General features: G+C 41.8%; 2 protein-coding genes across 6 annotated transcripts in view; one reads left to right on the top strand and one right to left on the bottom strand.

The window, feature by feature from the left end:
• The window catches only part of KNTC1 (kinetochore associated 1), a 97,963-nt gene extending 84,018 nt beyond the window's left edge, over positions 1-13,945 (bottom strand). The window contains exons 1-5 of one of the 2 annotated variants that reach the window (XM_011964509.1): positions 13,840-13,945; positions 11,044-11,214; positions 6,363-6,483; positions 2,680-2,795; positions 1,429-1,507 (exon numbers count right to left, since the gene is read on the bottom strand). In XM_011964509.1, the coding sequence (XP_011819899.1) occupies positions 1,429-1,507; positions 2,680-2,795; positions 6,363-6,483; positions 11,044-11,172 (445 nt within the window). In that variant the 5' untranslated portion in view covers positions 11,173-11,214; positions 13,840-13,945. Of the gene's footprint in view, positions 1-1,428; positions 1,508-2,679; positions 2,796-6,362; positions 6,484-11,043; positions 11,218-13,839 lie in introns of those variants that run through there. The other variant, XM_011964510.1, reaches the window with a different exon arrangement.
• A 231-nt stretch (positions 13,946-14,176) lies between these two features.
• The window catches only part of RSRC2 (arginine/serine-rich coiled-coil 2), a 22,495-nt gene continuing 17,579 nt past the window's right edge, over positions 14,177-19,092 (top strand). For 2 of the 4 annotated variants that reach the window (XM_011964504.1, XM_011964503.1), the window contains exons 1-2: positions 14,177-14,343; positions 18,483-18,639. In XM_011964504.1, coding sequence (XP_011819894.1) covers positions 14,338-14,343; positions 18,483-18,639 — 163 coding nt within the window. In that variant the 5' untranslated portion in view covers positions 14,177-14,337. The remainder of the gene's footprint in view (positions 14,344-18,482; positions 18,640-19,092) is intronic. The other 2 variants (XM_011964505.1, XM_011964506.1) reach the window with 1 other exon arrangement.

The following is a 19,092-nucleotide window of genomic DNA, read 5'->3' as shown; positions in this document are numbered from 1 at the left end:
GTCAATGTGAAGTTTTTTTTTTTTTTTTGAGACAGGGTCTCAATCTATCTCCCAGGCTGGAGTGCAATGGCATGACCACAGCTCACTGCAGCCGCAACCTCCAGGCCCAAGAGATCCTCCCAACTCAGCCTCCTGAGAAGGTGGGACTACACGCACCAACACATCTGGCTAATTTTTTATTTTTTGTAGAGGTGGAGGTCTCTCTATGTTATCCAGGCTGGTTTCGAGCTCCTAGACTCAAGCGATGCTCCCACCTCAGTCTCCTAAAATGCTAGGATTACAGATGTGAGCCACCACACACAGCCTGCTCATTTAAATTCTAATAATCAAATATAGTAATGTTACAGATAAAACTTATTTACAAAGAACTAGTAATTTATTCGCAAAAAACATTGTTAACTTCTTTTGAAACTTTTATTAAAATAACAAACTTCATGTGCCAGAAAAAAAAAAATCTCAGATATATCAAAATAAATTAAGGCCCAGTTAACATTTGTTGAAGTAAAAATATAATAAATATACTGAAGCCCAGAAACACATTTTAAAAGAATATAATGTCTCCTTGGTAACCTATAGAAATCTCGAAACTGTAGAAATAAGTTTAGAATATTATATTTAGGAAAAGTATATGTTTAAACCTCTAAAAAGAGCTAAAATATAAAAATTGTTTCTTACAATATTAATTGCATTGATAGGAAAAAATGTATAAAAAAATACAGAAAAGGCCGGGCACAGTGGCTCACAGGCGGATCACCTGAGGTCAGGAGTTCGAGACCAGCCTGGCCAACACGGTGAAACCCCGTCTCTATTAAAAACAAAAAATTAGCCAGGCGTGGTAGCAGGTGCCTGTAATCCCAGCTACTTGGGAGACTGAGGCAGGAGAATCGCTTGAACCCGGGAGGCAGAGGTTTCAGTGAGCTGAGGTCGTGCCATTGCACTCCAGCCTGGGGGACAAGAGGGAGCGACTTCATCTCAAAAAAAAAAAAAAAAAGAAAAAAAACAGAAAAAATGTAGATAGCATAACAATGAATTTATATAATTTATTAACCAAAAATTGGAATTTTTGATTAGCTATTAGTCAGAAGTCATTCAGGCTGGGTACAGTGGCTCACGCCTGTAATCCCAACACTTTGGGAGGCCCAGGCAGGTGGATCACTCACTTGGGGTCAGGAGCTTGAGACCAGCCTGGCCAACATGGTGAAACTCCATCTCTACTAAAAATACAAAAATTAGCCAGGCGTGGTGGCACACGCCTGTAATCCCAGCTACTCAGGAGACTGAGGCAGGAGACGCTTGAACCCGGGAGCTGGAGGTTGCAGTGAGCTGAGATTGCGCCACTGCACTCCAGCCTGGGAGACAAAGCGAGACTCCATTTAAAAAATAAAAAATAAAAAAAAAAAAGTCATTCAAAAATTCAAGAAAACTTACCTTCATTTGAACCATCCTTCTCAATGACAAGATTCTGGTAAGTCCGCCGATTTTCATCATTAGCTTTCCGAACAAATGCCTAAATGCAAATTAATTTCAAATAATAAAATTAAACACAGAAAACTACAATCAAGGATTTTATTCTTTAAAGTTATCAATTATCATTAGCAATAATTCTGCCTATATTCCAAACATCTTACTTTTAAAATGGAAAACTATTTTGGACAAGCGTACTAAATACCTTTGAGACTGCTCTCTTGTGATTCCTTGAGCCACAAGCTTACTAAACCTGGCCTAAGAAAATTTTTGTTTGACCTGGTGTTAATTTCTATTACGTGAGAGCCAAGAATTTGGGATCCAAGCTATAGTAACACCTTCAAAGCTTAATTTTTCAAAAAAACATTCTTTTAATTTAAAATACCGTTCAGTACAGGGAAGAAACTCAATTCTGGCAGGCAAGAGACATTGTAACCAAGACCCCAAAGGCTTCATATGTCTGGGCATTCCCTCCTCTACCTTCCTGCTTCCCTTAACAAGCTGCCTGCTCCTGACTTAGCTGACCAAGCTGAATTCCCAACCACACAAGAACCTAACCGTTCGTCTCCTGGAGTTACTTCTCCCAAAGTTGTTAAAGTGGGACTCTCGCATTCCTAATAAAAACCTGACCATCTTCCAAGGTTAGTAAAGCAGGACTCTAGCACCTGACCAGATCCAGCCAGCTGAGCACAAGACGGACTTCAGCCCTGGCCTTTAACCGAGTATTTCCTCATTTTAACCTAATTATGATACTAAAAATCATACCCAGGGATGGAGATTTAACATGCTAATGAGACATACAACACATGAAAAAGGATGCGATCAATTCACAGGTGCTGAAAGTTCCCTGCCTCTACATGCCTACAAATCACTTTTCTCACCTCAGCTTCCTCAAAACGACAAGAGCTATAAACCCTTCAGGAAGCTAGCACTTGGCATCCCTTTCCCATACGGTGTTCCCTTGAGATTCCTTGAGCCACAAGCCTACTAAACCTTCCCTGGGAAAATTTCTGTTTGACCTGGTGTTAATTTCTATTTACACGAGAGCCAAAAACTCAGGATTCAAGCTGTGGTAACACCTTCAAAGCTTAATTGTTCAAAAAAACATTGTTTTAATTTAAAACACATATTAAGTAATAGTTTCCTGAAGTTTTAGTTGTCTAAGAGATTATTTAGAATTTAAATAATGAAAATTAAAATATAACAAGATCTTACATTAGTGAGTAGTGTTTGTTTTGATGTTACATGAATAAGATGTAGGTTGCCACTTCTCTCACCAACCAAAAGAAACTTTCCTTCTTGACAAAGGCCAACTACATCCACTTCAGTATCTGAAAATTTCAAATCAAAGTTACAAGCTTCCTTTGAAAATCCTTATTTCCAATACAAAAAAAATACAAATTTTTCTCATTAAAAAGCCAACGATTACTTACGTTACTTCTAAATACTGCAAAACAGATGTGATGAAAGTAAAAAAGAATGTTGTTGACTTTTATTCAGTCAACAAATATTTTTTGTTTTGTTTTGTTTTTGAGACAGCATCTCGCTCTACTACCCAGGCTGGAGTGGAGTGGTACCACCTCAGTTCACTGCACCCTAGACTTCCTGGGCTCAGTCAGGCAATTCTCCCGCCTCAGCCTCCCAGGTAGCTGGGACCACAGGTACACACTACTATGGCCAGCTAAGTTTTTGTACTTTTTGTAGAGATGGGGTTTTGCCATGTTACCTAGACCAGTCTCGAACTCCTGGGCTCGAGCGATTGTCCATCTCTGCCTCCCAAAGTGCTGAGGTTACAGATGTGAGCCACTGCACGCAGCTGGTCAACAAATATTTATTGAGCACTTACTTTATGCTAAGCATTGTTCTAGGCCTTTTGCATATATCTGAGAACAGTAACAAAAGATTACCACCATCACAAAGTTCATATTCTAAGGCAGAAATAGCAGATAAATGACCAGGCGTGGTGGCTCACACCTGTAATCCCAGCATTTTGGGAGGCCGAGGCAGGCAGATCACTTGAGGTCAGGAGTTCGAGACCAGTCTGGCCAACATGGTGAAACCCCGACTCTACTAAAAATATAAAATTAGCTGGGCATGGTGGCATGTGCCTGTAATCCAGGCTACTCGGGAGGCTGAGACAGGAGAATTGCTTGAACCCAGGAGGTGGAGGTTGCAGTGAGCTGAAATTACGCCACTGCACTCCAGCCTAGGCAACAGAGTCACACTGTCCCAAAAAAAAAAAAAAAGGAAATAGCTGATAAACAATTAGCATAATAAACAAACTGTAAGACATGTAAGAAGGTGATAGATGTTCTGGAAAAAAAATGTAGAGCCAGGTAAGAGACCTCAGAAGAACGGTGCGTTTTGCAGTATTAATTAGAAAGCTCACAGGATACATGAAAGAGGTGAGGAAATTAGCCAAATGGCTAAGATGGAAGAGCATTCAGAGCATTCAGACGGTGGGCACAGCTCGAGGAAAGATCATCGGGTGGGAAGTGCCTGTTGTATTCATGCAAAAGCAAGAAGGCCAAGGTAACAGAAAACAAAGCAGAAAGGGAAGGGACAAGAAAAACAGTAAGATGTAACTGGCTTATGAACACAAGTTATTCTGCCACAGTATCTTTCCACAAATGGTTCATCATTACCGCATCCCACCATTTCATAGAAGAAACTGTGAATCTTGTGGACTAATCAGGGTCAATACGTCAAGATTTCATAAAACACAAGTTTATTGCCTCCATGTTGCAATCAAGATATGTTCCAAAATGCATGCGTTCTGTTTCCTTTTCAGTTGTCTAAGTTCTTAGGTAAAAGTTTCAACAACTATCTGTCTCTTAAAATTTCTACTCAATGGCCGGGTACAGTGGCTCACGTCTGTAATCCCAGCACTTCGGGAAGCCAAGGTAGGTGGATCATTTGCAGTCAGGAATTTGAGACCAGCCTGGCCAACATGGTGAAACCCGACCCTACTAAAAATACAAAAATTACCAGGCACGGTGGCGGGCACCTATAATCCCAGCTACTCAGGAGGCTGAGGCAGAAGAATCTCTTGAACCTGGGAGGTGGAAGTTGCAGTGAGCTGAGAGAACACCACTGCACTCCAGCCTGGGCCACAGAGCGAGACTCTGTCTCGGCAAAAAAAAAAAAAAAAAGGCCAGGCACAGTGGCTCACGTCTGTAATCCCAACACTTCAGGAGGTCGAGGCGGGTGGATCACGAGGTCAGGAGTTCAAGACCAGCCTGGCCAACATAGTGAAACCCTGTTTCTACTAAAAATACAAAAAAAAAAAAATTAGCAGGGCGTGGTGATGGGTGCCTATAGTCCCAGATACCTGGGAGGCTGAGGCAGGAGAATTGCTTAAACACTGGAAGAGGAGGTTGCAGTGAGCCAACATTACACCACTGCACTCTGGCCTAGGTGACAGTACGAGACTATATCTCAAAAAAAAAAAAATTTCTACTCAAGAAAGAAAAAACTTTCGGGGCCGGGTGTGGTGGCTCACGCCTATAATCCTAGCACTTTGGGAGGCCGAGGCAGGCAGATCACAAGGTCAGGAGATCGAGACTATCCTGGCTAACACGGTGAAACGCTATGTCTACTAAAAAAAATATATATATATATATCTATATATATACACACAAAAAATTAGCCAGGCATGATGGCGGGTGCCTGTAGTCCCAGGTATTCGGGAGGCTGAGGCAGGGGAATGGCGTGAACCCGGGAGGCAGAGTTTGCAGTGAGCTGAGATTGTGCCACTGCACTCCAGCCTGGGCGACAGAGCGAGATTCCATCTCAAAAAAAAAAAAAAAAGCTTTCATAATATTCTTGCCTAAGCTCAGTACCATCATTGATTTACCCCTTAATTCACTCTTTTTTGTTTTTGAGACAAGACTCTTACTCTTGTCACTCAGGCTAGAGTACAGTGGCATAATCTTGGCTCACTGCAACCTCTGCCTCCTGGGTTCAAGCAATTCTCCTGCCTCAGACTCCTGAGTAGCTGGGATTACAGGTGTATGCCACCATGCCCAGCTAATTTTTGTTTTTGTTTTTGTTTTGGAGACAGTCTTGCTCTGTCACCCAGACTGGAGTGCAGTGACATGATCTTGACTCATTGCAACCTCCACCTCCCAGGTTCAAGCAATTCTCCTACCTCAGCCTCTCAAGTAGCTGAAACTACAGATGCACACCAGCACGGCCAGCTAATTTTTGTATATTCGTAGAGAAAACGGGGTCTCACCATGTTGCCCAGGCTGGTCTCAAACCCCTGAGCTCAGGCAATCTACCCACCTGGGCCTTCCAAAGTACAAAGATTACAGGCGTGATTTTTGTATTTTTAGTAGAAATGGGGTTTCACCATGTTGGCCAGGTTGGTCTTGAACTCCTGACCGCAAGTGATCCAGCGGCCTCAGCCTTCCAAAGTGCTGGGATTACAGGCATAAGCCACCATGTCCGGCTTTAATTCACTCTCAAGTCCACATCTGCATGTACTTGAAGTCTTGTAGCTTGATGAAGAATTAATTCATAAGTATGTTAAAAGATTTTTAGAGAGCTATTCATTCTAAAAATATGCAAATATCCATTAATGATACCGAAATTCTGTACAAGATTCAGGAATTTGAACACAAATGAGCTCGTGTTTTCCATAGTATTCTAACACAAGCAAGCAAACTAAATTGTTGCTTTACATGTGTATTTCCCCTTAGATGTAAAGAGAGAAGGGATCTCAGTGTCCTTTGACTCTAGTGCCCAGCACAAACAAGGCACTAAGCACTCAAGCTTAATTACTTGAAATTGGTCGAATTTGAAACCTTAGAAATAATAAAGAGGAGGCAATCCAGCAGAAATTGGCAGCAGATATTTGACTTCCAATTTATCTTACTTCATTACATTATACTTACCAAAGACAAGATGCAATTGAAGTGATCTACAAATACTGTCAAGCAATATCACTGATTGGTCGGCTACAATAATAAACCCATCACTTAAACTGCATGCCTGTATCTTTGGATTTAATGAGGCCTGTGGGAGAGAAAAGCATGACGAAAATTCAAACATTTTTATACGAGTTTAACAATACTTATCAATAGTATCATCAAATTCCCCAATACCCCACTTTAAAACTTGACAGGCTTTTTTTCTTTGCCCCTCGATCTACTTAATCATCGAGTTTTTCTTTGTATGGTATATCTTGAATCCATCCAGGATCCTAAGTAGAAAAACAGTTTAGGATGGGCAGGAAGGGCAAGGGATTCTCACGTTCAAGTCCTTGTTTCCTCAGGATTGACTTTATGATGCAGGAGCCAGGCATTAACATAATGAATTAATCAAGATTGGCATGAAGTCTTGGTGTCGTGGATATGCTAGGCAGGGGAATGGTGGTGAACTGTGAACTGGAGGGTCCACACCCCCACAGACATGAAAGAATAGAATCTGCTTCACACCAGCCAGTGGGAAGCCCGGTGGGGATGCAGCACTGGCATGGCCATACCTGCCCATTCATCAACAGAAGCTGGATCTTTATGTGACATGTTCTGATTTTTAAATATTGGCAGCTAAGTCAACATTTTTAAAAACACTAGACAAGCCAAATCAGAGTCTCCAGTATTCAGTTCTGTTGCCGAGAGCTTCCCACACATAGCTGTCTTGAAGCACTTGGACAGATTAGTGGTTGAGGAAGCTCAGTCCCTTACTAGCTGAGTGATCTTAGGCAAATGTGTCAACTAACTCTCTGTAAAAGGGTAATAATAATAATAATACCAACAAGGTTCACCTGAATAAAGATGAAACAAATTCATATAAAGGGCTTATAAGACAGCCTTGCACATAGTAGATGCTCAATAAATGTTAACTAGTCCTATTCTTCTCTGACAAAACGCAGCTATTCACCTCATTTTATGACTATTCCAAAAGTCATCTTCTCCAGGTGTAATCCTTGAAAATTCCCCAACATTCTGATCCCTCTTCTACCTTATTTTTTTCTTTACTTTGAGACAGGGTCTCCCTCTGTCGCTTGGCCTGGAATGCAGTGATGCCATCATAACTCACTGCAGCCTTAAACGCCTGGGCTCATGGGATCTTCCTGCCTCCTCCACCCAAGCAGCTGGGACTACACATGCACACCACCACACCTGGCCAATTTATTTATTTATTTATTGTTTTAGAGATGGGGTTTTCACCATGTAGGCAAGGCTGGTCTAGAACTCCTGGACTCAAATGATCCTTCCACTTCAACCACCCAAAATGTCGGGAATACAAGTGTGAGGCACTGCGCCCGGCCTCCTTCTTATCTTTTTACTTGCTTCTTCAACTAGTAAAAGGTTACACGAAGGCACTGCCAACAAGGAATGGCACTAAAATTAGCCAGGCGTGGTGGAGGTCACATGTAATCCCAGCTACTGGGAGGGTAAGGCACGAGAATCACTTGAACCTGAGAGACAGAGGTTGCAGTGAGCCGAGATAACACCACTGCACTCCAGCCTGGGAAACAGAGCAAGACTCCACCTCAAAAAAAAAAAAAAAAAAAAAAAGAACGGCACTATATCTTCTAGGGATCTGTCCACACACAGTTCTCCCTGCCTAAACTGTTCTCCTTGTTAAGGCCCAAAGCAAGTGTAGTTTATTTTTAATTTTTATTTTTTTTTTAGAGACGTTGTCTCCCTACGTTGCCCAGGCTGGCCTTGAACTCCTGGGCTCAAGCCATTCTCCTACCTCAGCCTCTGAGTAGCTGGGACTACAGGACATGCCACCACACCGGGCTCACACATAGTTTCTTAAGGAAATGCTCCTTAAACTGCTCAACCCAAAATGAGCTCTCCATCGATTGAATTCCTACTCATTTATTGTCTGTACTGTTCATTTGGCATTTAGCATATACTGACTTGCACAGCTAAATATCTTTTATTGCTTGGGTCCTGTGTGCCTAACTTTAAGGTAAGATCCTAAAAGGAATGAATAAAATGCCATCTTATGTCCAAGTGCCTAATACTGGGCTCAGAACATAGCAGATGTTCAAAACATGTTGATAAGTATATGCCCTGTGCTAATAATAGAATTTTAGTTCCCGACAGAATCCAAGATTCTATACACACACACTATTATTTTTTAACAGCAACCTTGAGGTCAAGAAAGGCCTGAGCCACTTCCATGTTTTAAGGCTCCTGATAATATTAAAAAATAAAGCCCGGGCACGGCGATTCACGCCTGTAATCCCAGAATTTTGGGAGGCTGAGGTGGGTGGATCACAAGGTCAAGAGATGAAGACCATCCTGCCCCACATGGTGAAGCCTCATCTCTACCAAAAATACAAAAATTAGCTGGGCGTGGTGGCTCATGCCTGTATTCCCAGCTACTCAGGAGGCTGAGGCAGAAGAATCACTTGAACCCGGGAGGCGGAGGCTGCAATGAGCTGAGATCACGCCACTTGCACTCCAGCCTGGCGACAGAGCAAGACTCTGTCTCAAAAAGAAAAACAAAAAAAAATTAGGTAGGTGTGGTGGCAGGTACCTATAATCCCAGCTACTCCAGAAGCTGAGGCAGGAGAATCGCTTGAACTCAGGAGTGGGAGGTTGTAATGAGTCAACATCATGTCACTGTACTCCAGCCTGGGCTACAGAGTGAGAAACTCTCTTAAAAAAAAACAAACATACAAATGGCCGGGCGCAGTGGCTCACGCCTGTAATCCCAGCACTTTGGGAGGCTGAGGCGGGCGGATCACAAGGTCAGGAGATCGAGACCATCCTGGCTAACATGGTGAAACCCTGTCTCTACTAAAAATACAAAGATTAGCCAGGCATGGTGGCAGGCTCCTGTAGTCCCAGCTACCCGGGCAGCTGAGGCAGGAGAATGGCGTGAACCCAGGAGGCAGAGCTTGCAGTGAGCCGAGATTGCGCCACCACACTCCAACTTGGGCGACAGAGCAAGACTCCATCTCAAACAAACAAACAAACAAACAAAAATACTAAAAAATAGACGTCATTTCCTCATAGAAACTGTGCTTTCAGATGTCTTGAAGGATTCAAAAAATTTTTAAAAATTATGCTGTACTTTAAATTTTTGCCTCTAATAATGCCAAAAAATACAATGAGATTTATTTGTACTACTCATAATTAATGTTTATCCTATATTAGTTATCTTATTGTTGGACTATGCTGCCTTTAATATGATTCATGGTACATTAAAAGCAGTACAACCCAGGAGCAATGGCTCATGCCTTTATCCCAGCGCTTTCAGAGGCCAAGGCAGGTGGATCACTTGAGGCCAGGAGTTCAAGACCACCCTGGGCAACCCCATCTCTACTAAAAATACAAAAACTTTTTGTAGCATGGTGGCACATGTAATCCCTGCTACTTGGGAAATTGAGACAGGAGAATTTTTTGAACCCAGGAGGCAGAGGTTGCAGTGAGCCGAGCCCAGATCACACCACTGTACTCCAGCCTAGGCAACAGTGTGAGACTCTGTCTCAAAAAAAAAAAACAAAAAAAAACAAACAAAAAAAGGCAGCACAGTTCAACAGACACAAGCTTAAAGCAGCACAAAGAATGATTTCTTTTTTAAATCCCATCAGCCAGTTTAAAAAAAAAAGTCAAAAGCATAAATTTCATTCTGTTTAGGAATAACATCCCCAGTGGATGCCCTGTCTTTTGCTCTAGGTTTTTTTCTTATTAAGAGAATTATCTCTCAGAATCCATTTGAGTAAAAATAAAAAATTTTTTAATTAAAAAAAGAATTAAATACCAGCCTCCCAAGTAGTTGGGACTACATGTGCGTGCCACCACACCCACCTAATAGTACCTTCTCTGCAAGGCAAAGAATAAGGTTTCAGGCATGGAGCAAGAATGGTGCAATTACTAACAGAAGAAGGTTAAAATGTAGAAAGAAATGCATGGATAAACCTCATACTCAGCAGGGTGCTTGAGTCTGGTAGGGAACAGGAGGAACACAGATTCAGGGATGGACCCTCAGAGCCTTTAACTCTATTGGTAACATTTTATTTCCTACGTTAGTGGTAGATATTCTTTGTATGCCGGGCACGGTGGCTCACACCTGTAATCCTAGCACTTTGGGAGGCTGAGGTGGGTGGATTGCTTGAGGCCAGGAGTTCAAGACCAGCCTGGACAATATGGTGAAATCCCATCTCTACAAAAATACAAAAAATTATCAGAGCATGGTGGCGCACATCTGTAATCTCAGCTACTCGGGAGGCTGAGGCACGAGAATTACTTGAATCCTGGGAGGCAGAGATCGCAGTGAGCCGTGATCATACCACTGCACTCCAGCCTGGGTGACAGAGCAAGACTCTGTCTCAAAAAAAAAAAAAAAAAAATGCTCTTCACGTCAACTTACACATATTTAGTATGCATGAAATATCAAGAGGAACTAAGAATCCTTCAGTCATGAAAATACTGATCCTAACATGATGCAGAGGGTATTCAGATATGAATTTCTAACAATCTGAGATTGAATCTTGATTCCTTGAGGAAGTGCTATATTCATTCACAAAATATTTACTGTGGGCCACTAGGCCTACTAAGCACCCAGTAAAAATTCTGTTAATGAAACAGTCAGTGTAATAATCACTACCTTTTCAGAAGAGATCTTCACTAGCATATCTACTTGATATAAAGCAGTTCCATGTTCTTTTCTTGAACTGACACTCAGGTACCCACTTCCGGTATCATCATTTGTTAGCAGCTCAATATCATTCCACATGTTTCTGAGACTGTCTTCCTGAGTCAGGAACCACTGTCTTTCCTGTAACAACATAAAATTAGACACCATATTATCTTGTTGCATAGAACCCGGTTCCTTGGGAAATGAGAAAGCTTACTCACAAAACAAAAACAAAAGTCTAACATTAACATATACAGACATCCTTGCCTTCTTGTTATTGCTGTGGCCACTAAACACTTTGGGCCAATAACATAAATGGAACTAGAGCTATCATGGTTACCAGAGAACATATTGGTTTATGCACACAGACCAACAATTCTGATCTTACCAATGTATCCTAGAGCTTCCATTACTTTTGTGTGTCTAGTTGGGAATTATACCAAGTTTTCATTAGAAATAAACCTTTAATCAGTATAGCAGCAAACAGTGTAGGTTTAATTGCCAGATTGTCTGGGATATCATAGGATAAGTTTCCAGATGAAGTTCAGAAAAAGTCCATTAATGCTATCATAGTATTATTATACAACAAATAAAAATGATTAGGGAAGGAGAAAAAAATGAATTAGGTTTCTGGACCAAAGACTAAGCTTGAAACCTTATGAGGTTTAACCATCTCAAAAAGTAAAGGTTTACATAAACCATATTACCTGGAGTCTGGGTGGGAAAAGAACACTAAGGAGAAAAACAATCCTTGGATCAAGACTGGTAGGGAATGATAATCAAATAATTACAATTGGTTTCATAAGTGCTACTAGAAGTATGTTTTAATATCTATAAAAGGTATAGCACAAGGAAGAAACAATTTCTGACTTGGTGTTCTTTCACAATGACTAGGCAGTTGTCCTTGGGTGATCACTTAATCTTTCTGTTCCTCAATTCTCTAATTTATAAAATAAGAATATACAGGCCAGGCATGGTGGCTCATGCCTGTAATCCCAGAACTTTGGGAGGTTTAGGTGGGTGGATCACCTGAGGTCAGGAGTTTGAGACCAGCCTGGCCAACATGACGAAACCCCCTCTCTACTAAAAATGCAAAAAATTAGCTGGGCGTAGTGGTGTGCGCCTGTAATCCCAGCTACTCAGGAGGCTGAGGCTGGAGAATTGCTTGAACCCGGGAGGCGGAGGTTGTAGTAGGTTGAGATGTGCCACTGCACTCCAGCTTGGGCAACAAGAGTGAAACTCCATCTTGGAAAAAATATATACATATAGTTGGCCCTCCATAGCCATGTGTTCCACATCCCTAGATTCCACCTACAGGCATAGCGCATTTACATTGTTAGGCCAGATAAGTAGTCTAGAGATGATTTAAAGTATACAGGCAGATGTTCCCAGGCTACATGCAAATACTATGTCATTTTATGACAGGGACTTAAGCATCCCAGGGTTTTGGTATCTGTGGGAGGTCCCGGAACCAATCTCCTGTGGATACTAATACCAAGGGACTAACGTAGTTGTACCCATCTGAAGGAGTTTTCTATTTTTTACTTCTGGTTTTTTGAGAGACAAAGGTCTCACTATTTTGCCCTGGCTGGCCTTGATCTCCTGGGCTCAAGCAATCTTTCTGCTTCAGACTCCCAATGTTTTGAGTTTTAAATGTTCACAGAACAATGCTTGGTTGATGGCAAACATTCAATTTTAGGTGTTAGCTAATTTATTATTAGTGGAAGCAGGTAACACTTGGGCTGAGAATTGAAGATCATAGTTTTATAAATGTTGAAAGAGTTCTTCCTAAGAGCATAAGCAAGGGAACAGAAACAAAACATGTTTGGAGAATAGAGAACAGTTTTAGTGACTGGTGTTTGGGTGGGAGTGAGGAGATGAAGAAGGAGGGACAGGCTGGAATGAATACCTTTATAGGTCTCAATTTCCCACATCTGTGAAATAGAGAAACCGCCCATAACTGCCACATTTACTTGTTCAACAGATGTTTACTGAATACCTATTTACTATGTGCCAGGCACCTTTGTAGGAGCTGGCAGTATAGCTTGAACAAAGCACAAAATGTCTTTGCCATTACGAAGTTTATGTTTTTGCGGGAAAAACGGACAAAAATAAAATAGTTAATACACATCTTGTTACGCTACCTCTACAAAAAAAGCAAATGCACAAATAATTGCAAAAAGTGCTAAATGATTTGAAGGAAACAGTGATTAAATGGATGAGGTGAGGCGTCGCTGAAGGAGGATTTGTTTGGGAAGAGAAGGAGGTGACATCTGAGCTGAGACCTGAATAACAAGAAGTCAAGCACGCAAAACTCAGGCGGAACGTGACGTAGACAGAGGGAACAGAGTGCAAAGGCTCCGAGGCTGGGTAGGAAGCGTTTGATGCTGCTGCCGGGTCAAAGCAAAAGTAGAAGACAGAGGGAGAGAGCAGTGGAGCCCAAAAAACCTCGACTTCAAGATTGAATTTTATTCTCAGTACAAGGGGTAGAGGGGAACTCAGCAAACGAGTGGCCTGATTTGATAATTTTGAGATCACTCTGGCGGCGGAATGCAGAACAGATTCGCGAACAGGAGAGAATGAAACACTTGTCAGTTAGGCCTCCGTACTTAAACGCTCTCCGCTGGACACCGCCGCCCGCAAAAACCGACTCCAACCTCTCTCCTGACGGCGTTAAAGGGAAAAACAGGAACTGAGGAGAGGCTGCAGTTACTTCGTCCTGAACCCACCCCCAGTTCCCTACACAGCGCAACTCCCCGTCCTCACCTGCAATCGAAGAAACTAAAGAGAAACAATCAAGTAGGCGGCCCCTCTTCCTGACTCACACAACCGCCTCTAATCTTTAGGTTCCATGCCACAGGTTTAAATTGGCGGGAGAACACTAAACCCAACCCCTTTACGGCGGCCGGACGAGACCAAGATTACTTTAAACTCGAAATAGGACGTTGCCCCACCCTGAGTTCCGCCAGTTTTGTTCTCCCGACTGCGCATTCCTAGGCTGTATTCTTGGCCCCGCCCTCTTCATGGTCCTTACACGCCCCTTTGAAAGAACACCCAATCACCGCCTCGAATTGCGTTGTTATAGAAACTCTTGTTACCGCCCTTTTTACTCCCAGCAAGCTGTGCGACGCGCCGGGCCTCCTCGCCTTTGTGCCATCCGGGTCTCTCGCGCGAGCGATTTAGTCTGAGGCGAAGCTTCGGAGCGGCCGGTACTGTTGAAAGCGACAAGTGGAGGCGCCGCTCTAGCGGCCGGGACTCTGAACTATGGCGGTAGGTACCGAATCTGAGTTTAACGCCAGGGATATTTTTCTACGACATTCCAAGGAGTGGGTGAACGGCTCCCAGAGCCTTGTTCGTGTGTATGTGTGTGGACAAAATGGCGCCGCGGCCTTCTTCTGCGCCCGCCATCATGGCTGCCTGCTGTAGGGAGGGGGAAGTAAGGCGGTGTTGATGGGGGTGGGGAGCCGCAGGGAGTGCCTTTTTTTTCCAGAACTTTCCTCCTCTCTTCTCCAATCCTACGTTCCTTTTGCCCCGCTGAACTTCCTCCATTTTCGCTTATTCACCCTGGCTAGTGATTTATGCTAAGTTTTTTTAGGGCCTGAGAATTTGCAGTGGAGAAAGGGGCTGGGAAAGAGAAAGACGATCAGGAGTGGTCTCTGAAAAGTACTGGATCAAAAAGGTGGTGTCTGTTAAGGGATAGTGTGGCAGAAGAGAGCGACTTGTAGCGATTTTTTTTTTTTGTACCGTCAATGAGATGTTTCTAGTTGTAAAATTTCAATTAGTGTTCGTCAGTGTAAGCCTTATTGTGTATTAACGAGCTAGGAAAGTATTGCTGAAAGGGAGTGAAAATTCAGCTTAAAAGGTTGTGGAACTACCAATTCTGACTGATGCGCGGTTTCCGAAGTGGCCCGTGATGTCATCAATTTGAAGTCCGAGAATTATAGTTAAGTCTTGTCACTGACCTTGCTTCTTTAAATTTAAACCCTTCGTTGACCCAAGAGAAGCTGCCGTTCGTAAATTACCTATTCTGAACAATAAGCCTGCGTGTAAGATGCCCAATTCTGACGGATCCACATTATTTTATGCTTGCTTTTTTTATTCCGTTAAAAGGAAAATATAAATATTTTGCATTCCTTTTTACTGACTAGAAAATTATATCATTTTCGGTAATAATTATGACTCTTAAACGTAGTGATAATTTTAAAATTTGCTCTTCCCGATAATTGGAATGCCTGGTATTAGGCAGATGGTTTTCTTCCTCTCCCTACCCCTCCAATATCAGTTGATTGAGTTTGGACTCGTTGTTTTTACTTACTGTTTTCATTTGTTTAGTGTTTTGGGCCTCAGTATACTTAAAGAGTAATACTATTTTTCTTGGGTTGCAGGGGTTTTTTGTGTTTTTTTGAGACGGAGTTTTGCTCTTGTCCAGGCTGGAGTGCAATGGCGCGATCTTGGCTCACTGCAACATCCGCCTCCCGGGTTCAAGTGATTCCCCTGCCTCAGCCTCCCAAGTAGCTGGGGTTACAGGTGCCCACCACCACACCCGGCTGATTTTTTTGTATTTTTAGTAGAGACGGGGTTTCACCATGTCGGACAGGCTGGTCTCGAACTCTTGACCTCAGATGATCCACCCGCCTCGGCCTCCCAAAGTGCTGGGATTACAGGCGTGAGCCACCGCGCCCGGCCGGGTTCCAGTATTTTAAAAAGTGAATTCAAACATGTACTTCTGCTGTGCCTTGTTCAATAAAAAGACAGTCCCCTAGAGAAGTGGCCTAGTATTCAATCCAGTGCTTACATCCTTCGCAATGGAAAAAGATTTGTCTACTATGTTTCGAGCCGTTATTAGAGTTTGCAACAAAATGTAAATGGTAAGAAACCAAAGTGGCTGCCTCGTAGAGCCAGTGCTGGAATAGCAGTCTGTTTTGCAGTTAACGTTTATGTGTATACATAGATTCGTACTAAATTAAAGCTTAGATAATTTCAGAGCAATTTTAATATTCAGTTGGTGGGTTTTTTCCTGGATACCTGCATTAATATCCTCAGGGAAATAAAAGTTTTCCATGGCCTCAGTGACCACCTGTCATTCCTATCTGTTTAGTGTTAAGACGGTTTTTGTTGTTGCTCCGTAGTCTGTTTTACAGATGAAAATGGTTGATGTAAGTTTAGGTTAGCCTGTGTCACAGGGAGTTTTCTCTGTTGCCCAGCTTTGTGATGTTAAGCATAAAGTTAGATAAACCGTTGCCTGAAAATTGCCTAACTTTTCCATGCAAAGGTTGCTTTTGATTCTAGTCTTGTTCTCTGCAGAAGTAAATGGGATTGCCAGTAGTTAAGGAATTCTGTCTCTGACAGAAAGTGTCATGCACTGAGAGAAGTGATAGCGGTGCTTGAAATTTTTGAGATCCCTTCTGTTTACCAAGTGTAAGCTGTACAAACACTTAGCAAGTAGTAGATGAGTCTGAAATAGTCCTTAAGGAGAATGATGAAAAAAATCCAAATGTCCACTCTTCACTTGAAAAATCAGAATCGTCCTTAATAATACAGCATCATTTATTAGTAATAAAGACAGTAAAGAGATGGAGATGCAGTATCATTTTAAGCAAGTCAGCTGATGTTGCTGGATCTCATCTGTGAAACGACAAAGTTGAACTCTATTATTATAAGGGATGAAAACCTTTCGGCATAAAAATTTTGTGGTTCCAGAAGTCACCCAGACTGGAGAAATAAGTACGTATACAATATGCTGGCATGAGAGCCTCCCTGGTAGTTACTTTCTTTTATTTCTTACTGTTCTTTTTATACCATTGTTAGAGGAATAACATGTAATTTATGTCTTTCACCTCATAATTGAACTGTAAAACCTTTCTTTTTTAAATTTATTGTTTTATTCCCTAAGTCTAGCATTGGTTTTGGCACATTTTTGACCCTCAGTAAATACTTGTTGAAGTAACCCGACTTCTCACAACTTCATTTGTTAAAATGCAATACACCCATTCATTGTACTTGATATTTGGTATTCATTTTCTGGACTAATTTTCCTAAAGGAGGAAGTTCTCTAATGTGATTCCTTCTGCTGAAGACTATATCGATTCCCTCTTTATTCAATCCAGATTCCTTCTGATGTTGTGAAAAGTCCATAAACTGTTTCTGTAAAGGGCTGGATAGTAAATATTTTTGGCTTTGTGGGCCATGTGCAGTCTCTGTCACATTCTTTCCCAGACTGGAGGGGCAGTAGTGCAATCTTAGCTCTCTTCAACCTCTGCTTCCTGGGTTCAAGCCATTTTCCTGTCTCAACCTCTTGAGTAGCTGGTATTACAGGCACACCCCACCAAACTCAGCTAATTTTTGTGTTTTTAGTAGAAGCGGGGTTTTACCATGTTGGCTAGGCTGGTCTTAAACTCATGACCTCAGGTTGTCCGCCCACCTCAACCTCCCAAAATGCTAGGATTACAGGCATGAGCCACAGCACTGGCCTTGTAAGTGCCTTTAGTTTTAACAGTTCACTCTTTACAGTGCTATTTACTGAAGTTATTTATTAAATATGCCTAAACTACTTTTAAAAAAATGTTAAAACCATTCCTAGCTCAAGGCCATACAGAAACAGGATGAGGACCATAGCTTGCCAACCCTTCCTAAGTAATCAATTCCCCAGGTGTATCAATTATTTTATTTTCATATTATCTTCTTTGGTCAGATAGCCAACCATTGTCTACCTTCCGCATTAGTTGAAACTTGTAAAATTTATATTGTAATAATTACTTACAAAATGCTTTAAAGCAGAAACAACTTAATGTTTTCATAGCCCAGAGCACATGTGAGGAGAGGCAGACCATATTTTCCAGCAGCACTGTGCCAAGGGGCTGTTTTCATTAGAGGGTTATGACATTAAGATGAGGTTCTCACTTTGGTAAGTTAATTTTCTGTTTATTATTTTATAATATTTTTAAGGCATTCTGTTTTAAGATTTTATGGTCTTGAGTATCTTTAGGCTTTAACAACTCATTTTTGATTGATGTGTATGCTAATTTAAAAGTATTGGTAAAGTCAGTTAAATGCATTCACACATCTGAAAAGGACTGTATTTTCTCTGCTTGAATGCTTATTGGAAATACTTAGAGCCCTTATTCCTCCCTCACTCCACCCCATGTTTTAAAAGTTATAAAAATAATCGTTAGAAAACTAAAGCTACATCACTCTAAATATGTAGGTCTCGCTTAAGTATCAGGTTCGTCATTTCAAGTCATTCAGGCTTGCTAGTGTACAAAGCATATTTAGCTATTTGGAAAGCAGGCATTCTGATTTATTGGTGAGGGGGACTGGGACTATCTTCCCTTCCTTTGTCCCTCTTTTAAGAAATTGAAAACATTTGAAATGTAATTAAGAACTTTAATCATTTGTTTTTAAACTTTTAGGCTAGTGATACAGAACGAGATGGGCTAGCCCCAGAAAAGACATCACCAGATAGAGATAAGAAAAAAGAGCAGTCAGATGTATCTGTTTCTCCTAGAGCTTCAAAACATCATTATTCAAGATCACGATCAAGGTCAAGAGAAAGAAAACGAAAGTCAGGTATGAATTCTTAGAGGTGGTATATGAGCATTTGTATAAGATATGTAGACCTGTTGTATAAGAAGACATAACGTTTAGTTTGTTGGCCGGGCGTAGTGACTCAAGCCTGTAATCCCAGCACTTTGGGAGGCCAAGGCAGGCAGATCACCTGAGGCTGGGAGCAAAAATACAAAAATTGACACAATCTCAGCCCAGTGCAACCTCCATCTCCTGGCTTCAAGCAATTCTCCAGCCTCAGCCTCCTGAGTAGCTGGGATTACAGGCATGTGCCACCAAGCCCAGCTAATTTTTGTATTTTTAGTAGAGACAGGGTTTTGCCATGTTGGAACATATCAAATATAATTCAACCTGTTTATTTTCTTTCGTTTTTCTTTTTCTTTTTTTTTTTTTTTGAGACGGAGTCTCGCTCAGTCGCCTAGGCTGGAGTGCAGTGGCGGGATCTCAGCTCACTGC

The sequence above is a fragment of the Mandrillus leucophaeus genome, unplaced genomic scaffold (assembly GCF_000951045.1).
Source record: "Mandrillus leucophaeus isolate KB7577 unplaced genomic scaffold, Mleu.le_1.0 Scaffold7, whole genome shotgun sequence".
Lineage (NCBI taxonomy): Eukaryota > Metazoa > Chordata > Mammalia > Primates > Cercopithecidae > Mandrillus > Mandrillus leucophaeus.
The sequence above is the reverse complement of the archived record's forward strand: the minus strand, read 5'-3'. Positions and strand labels throughout refer to the sequence as shown.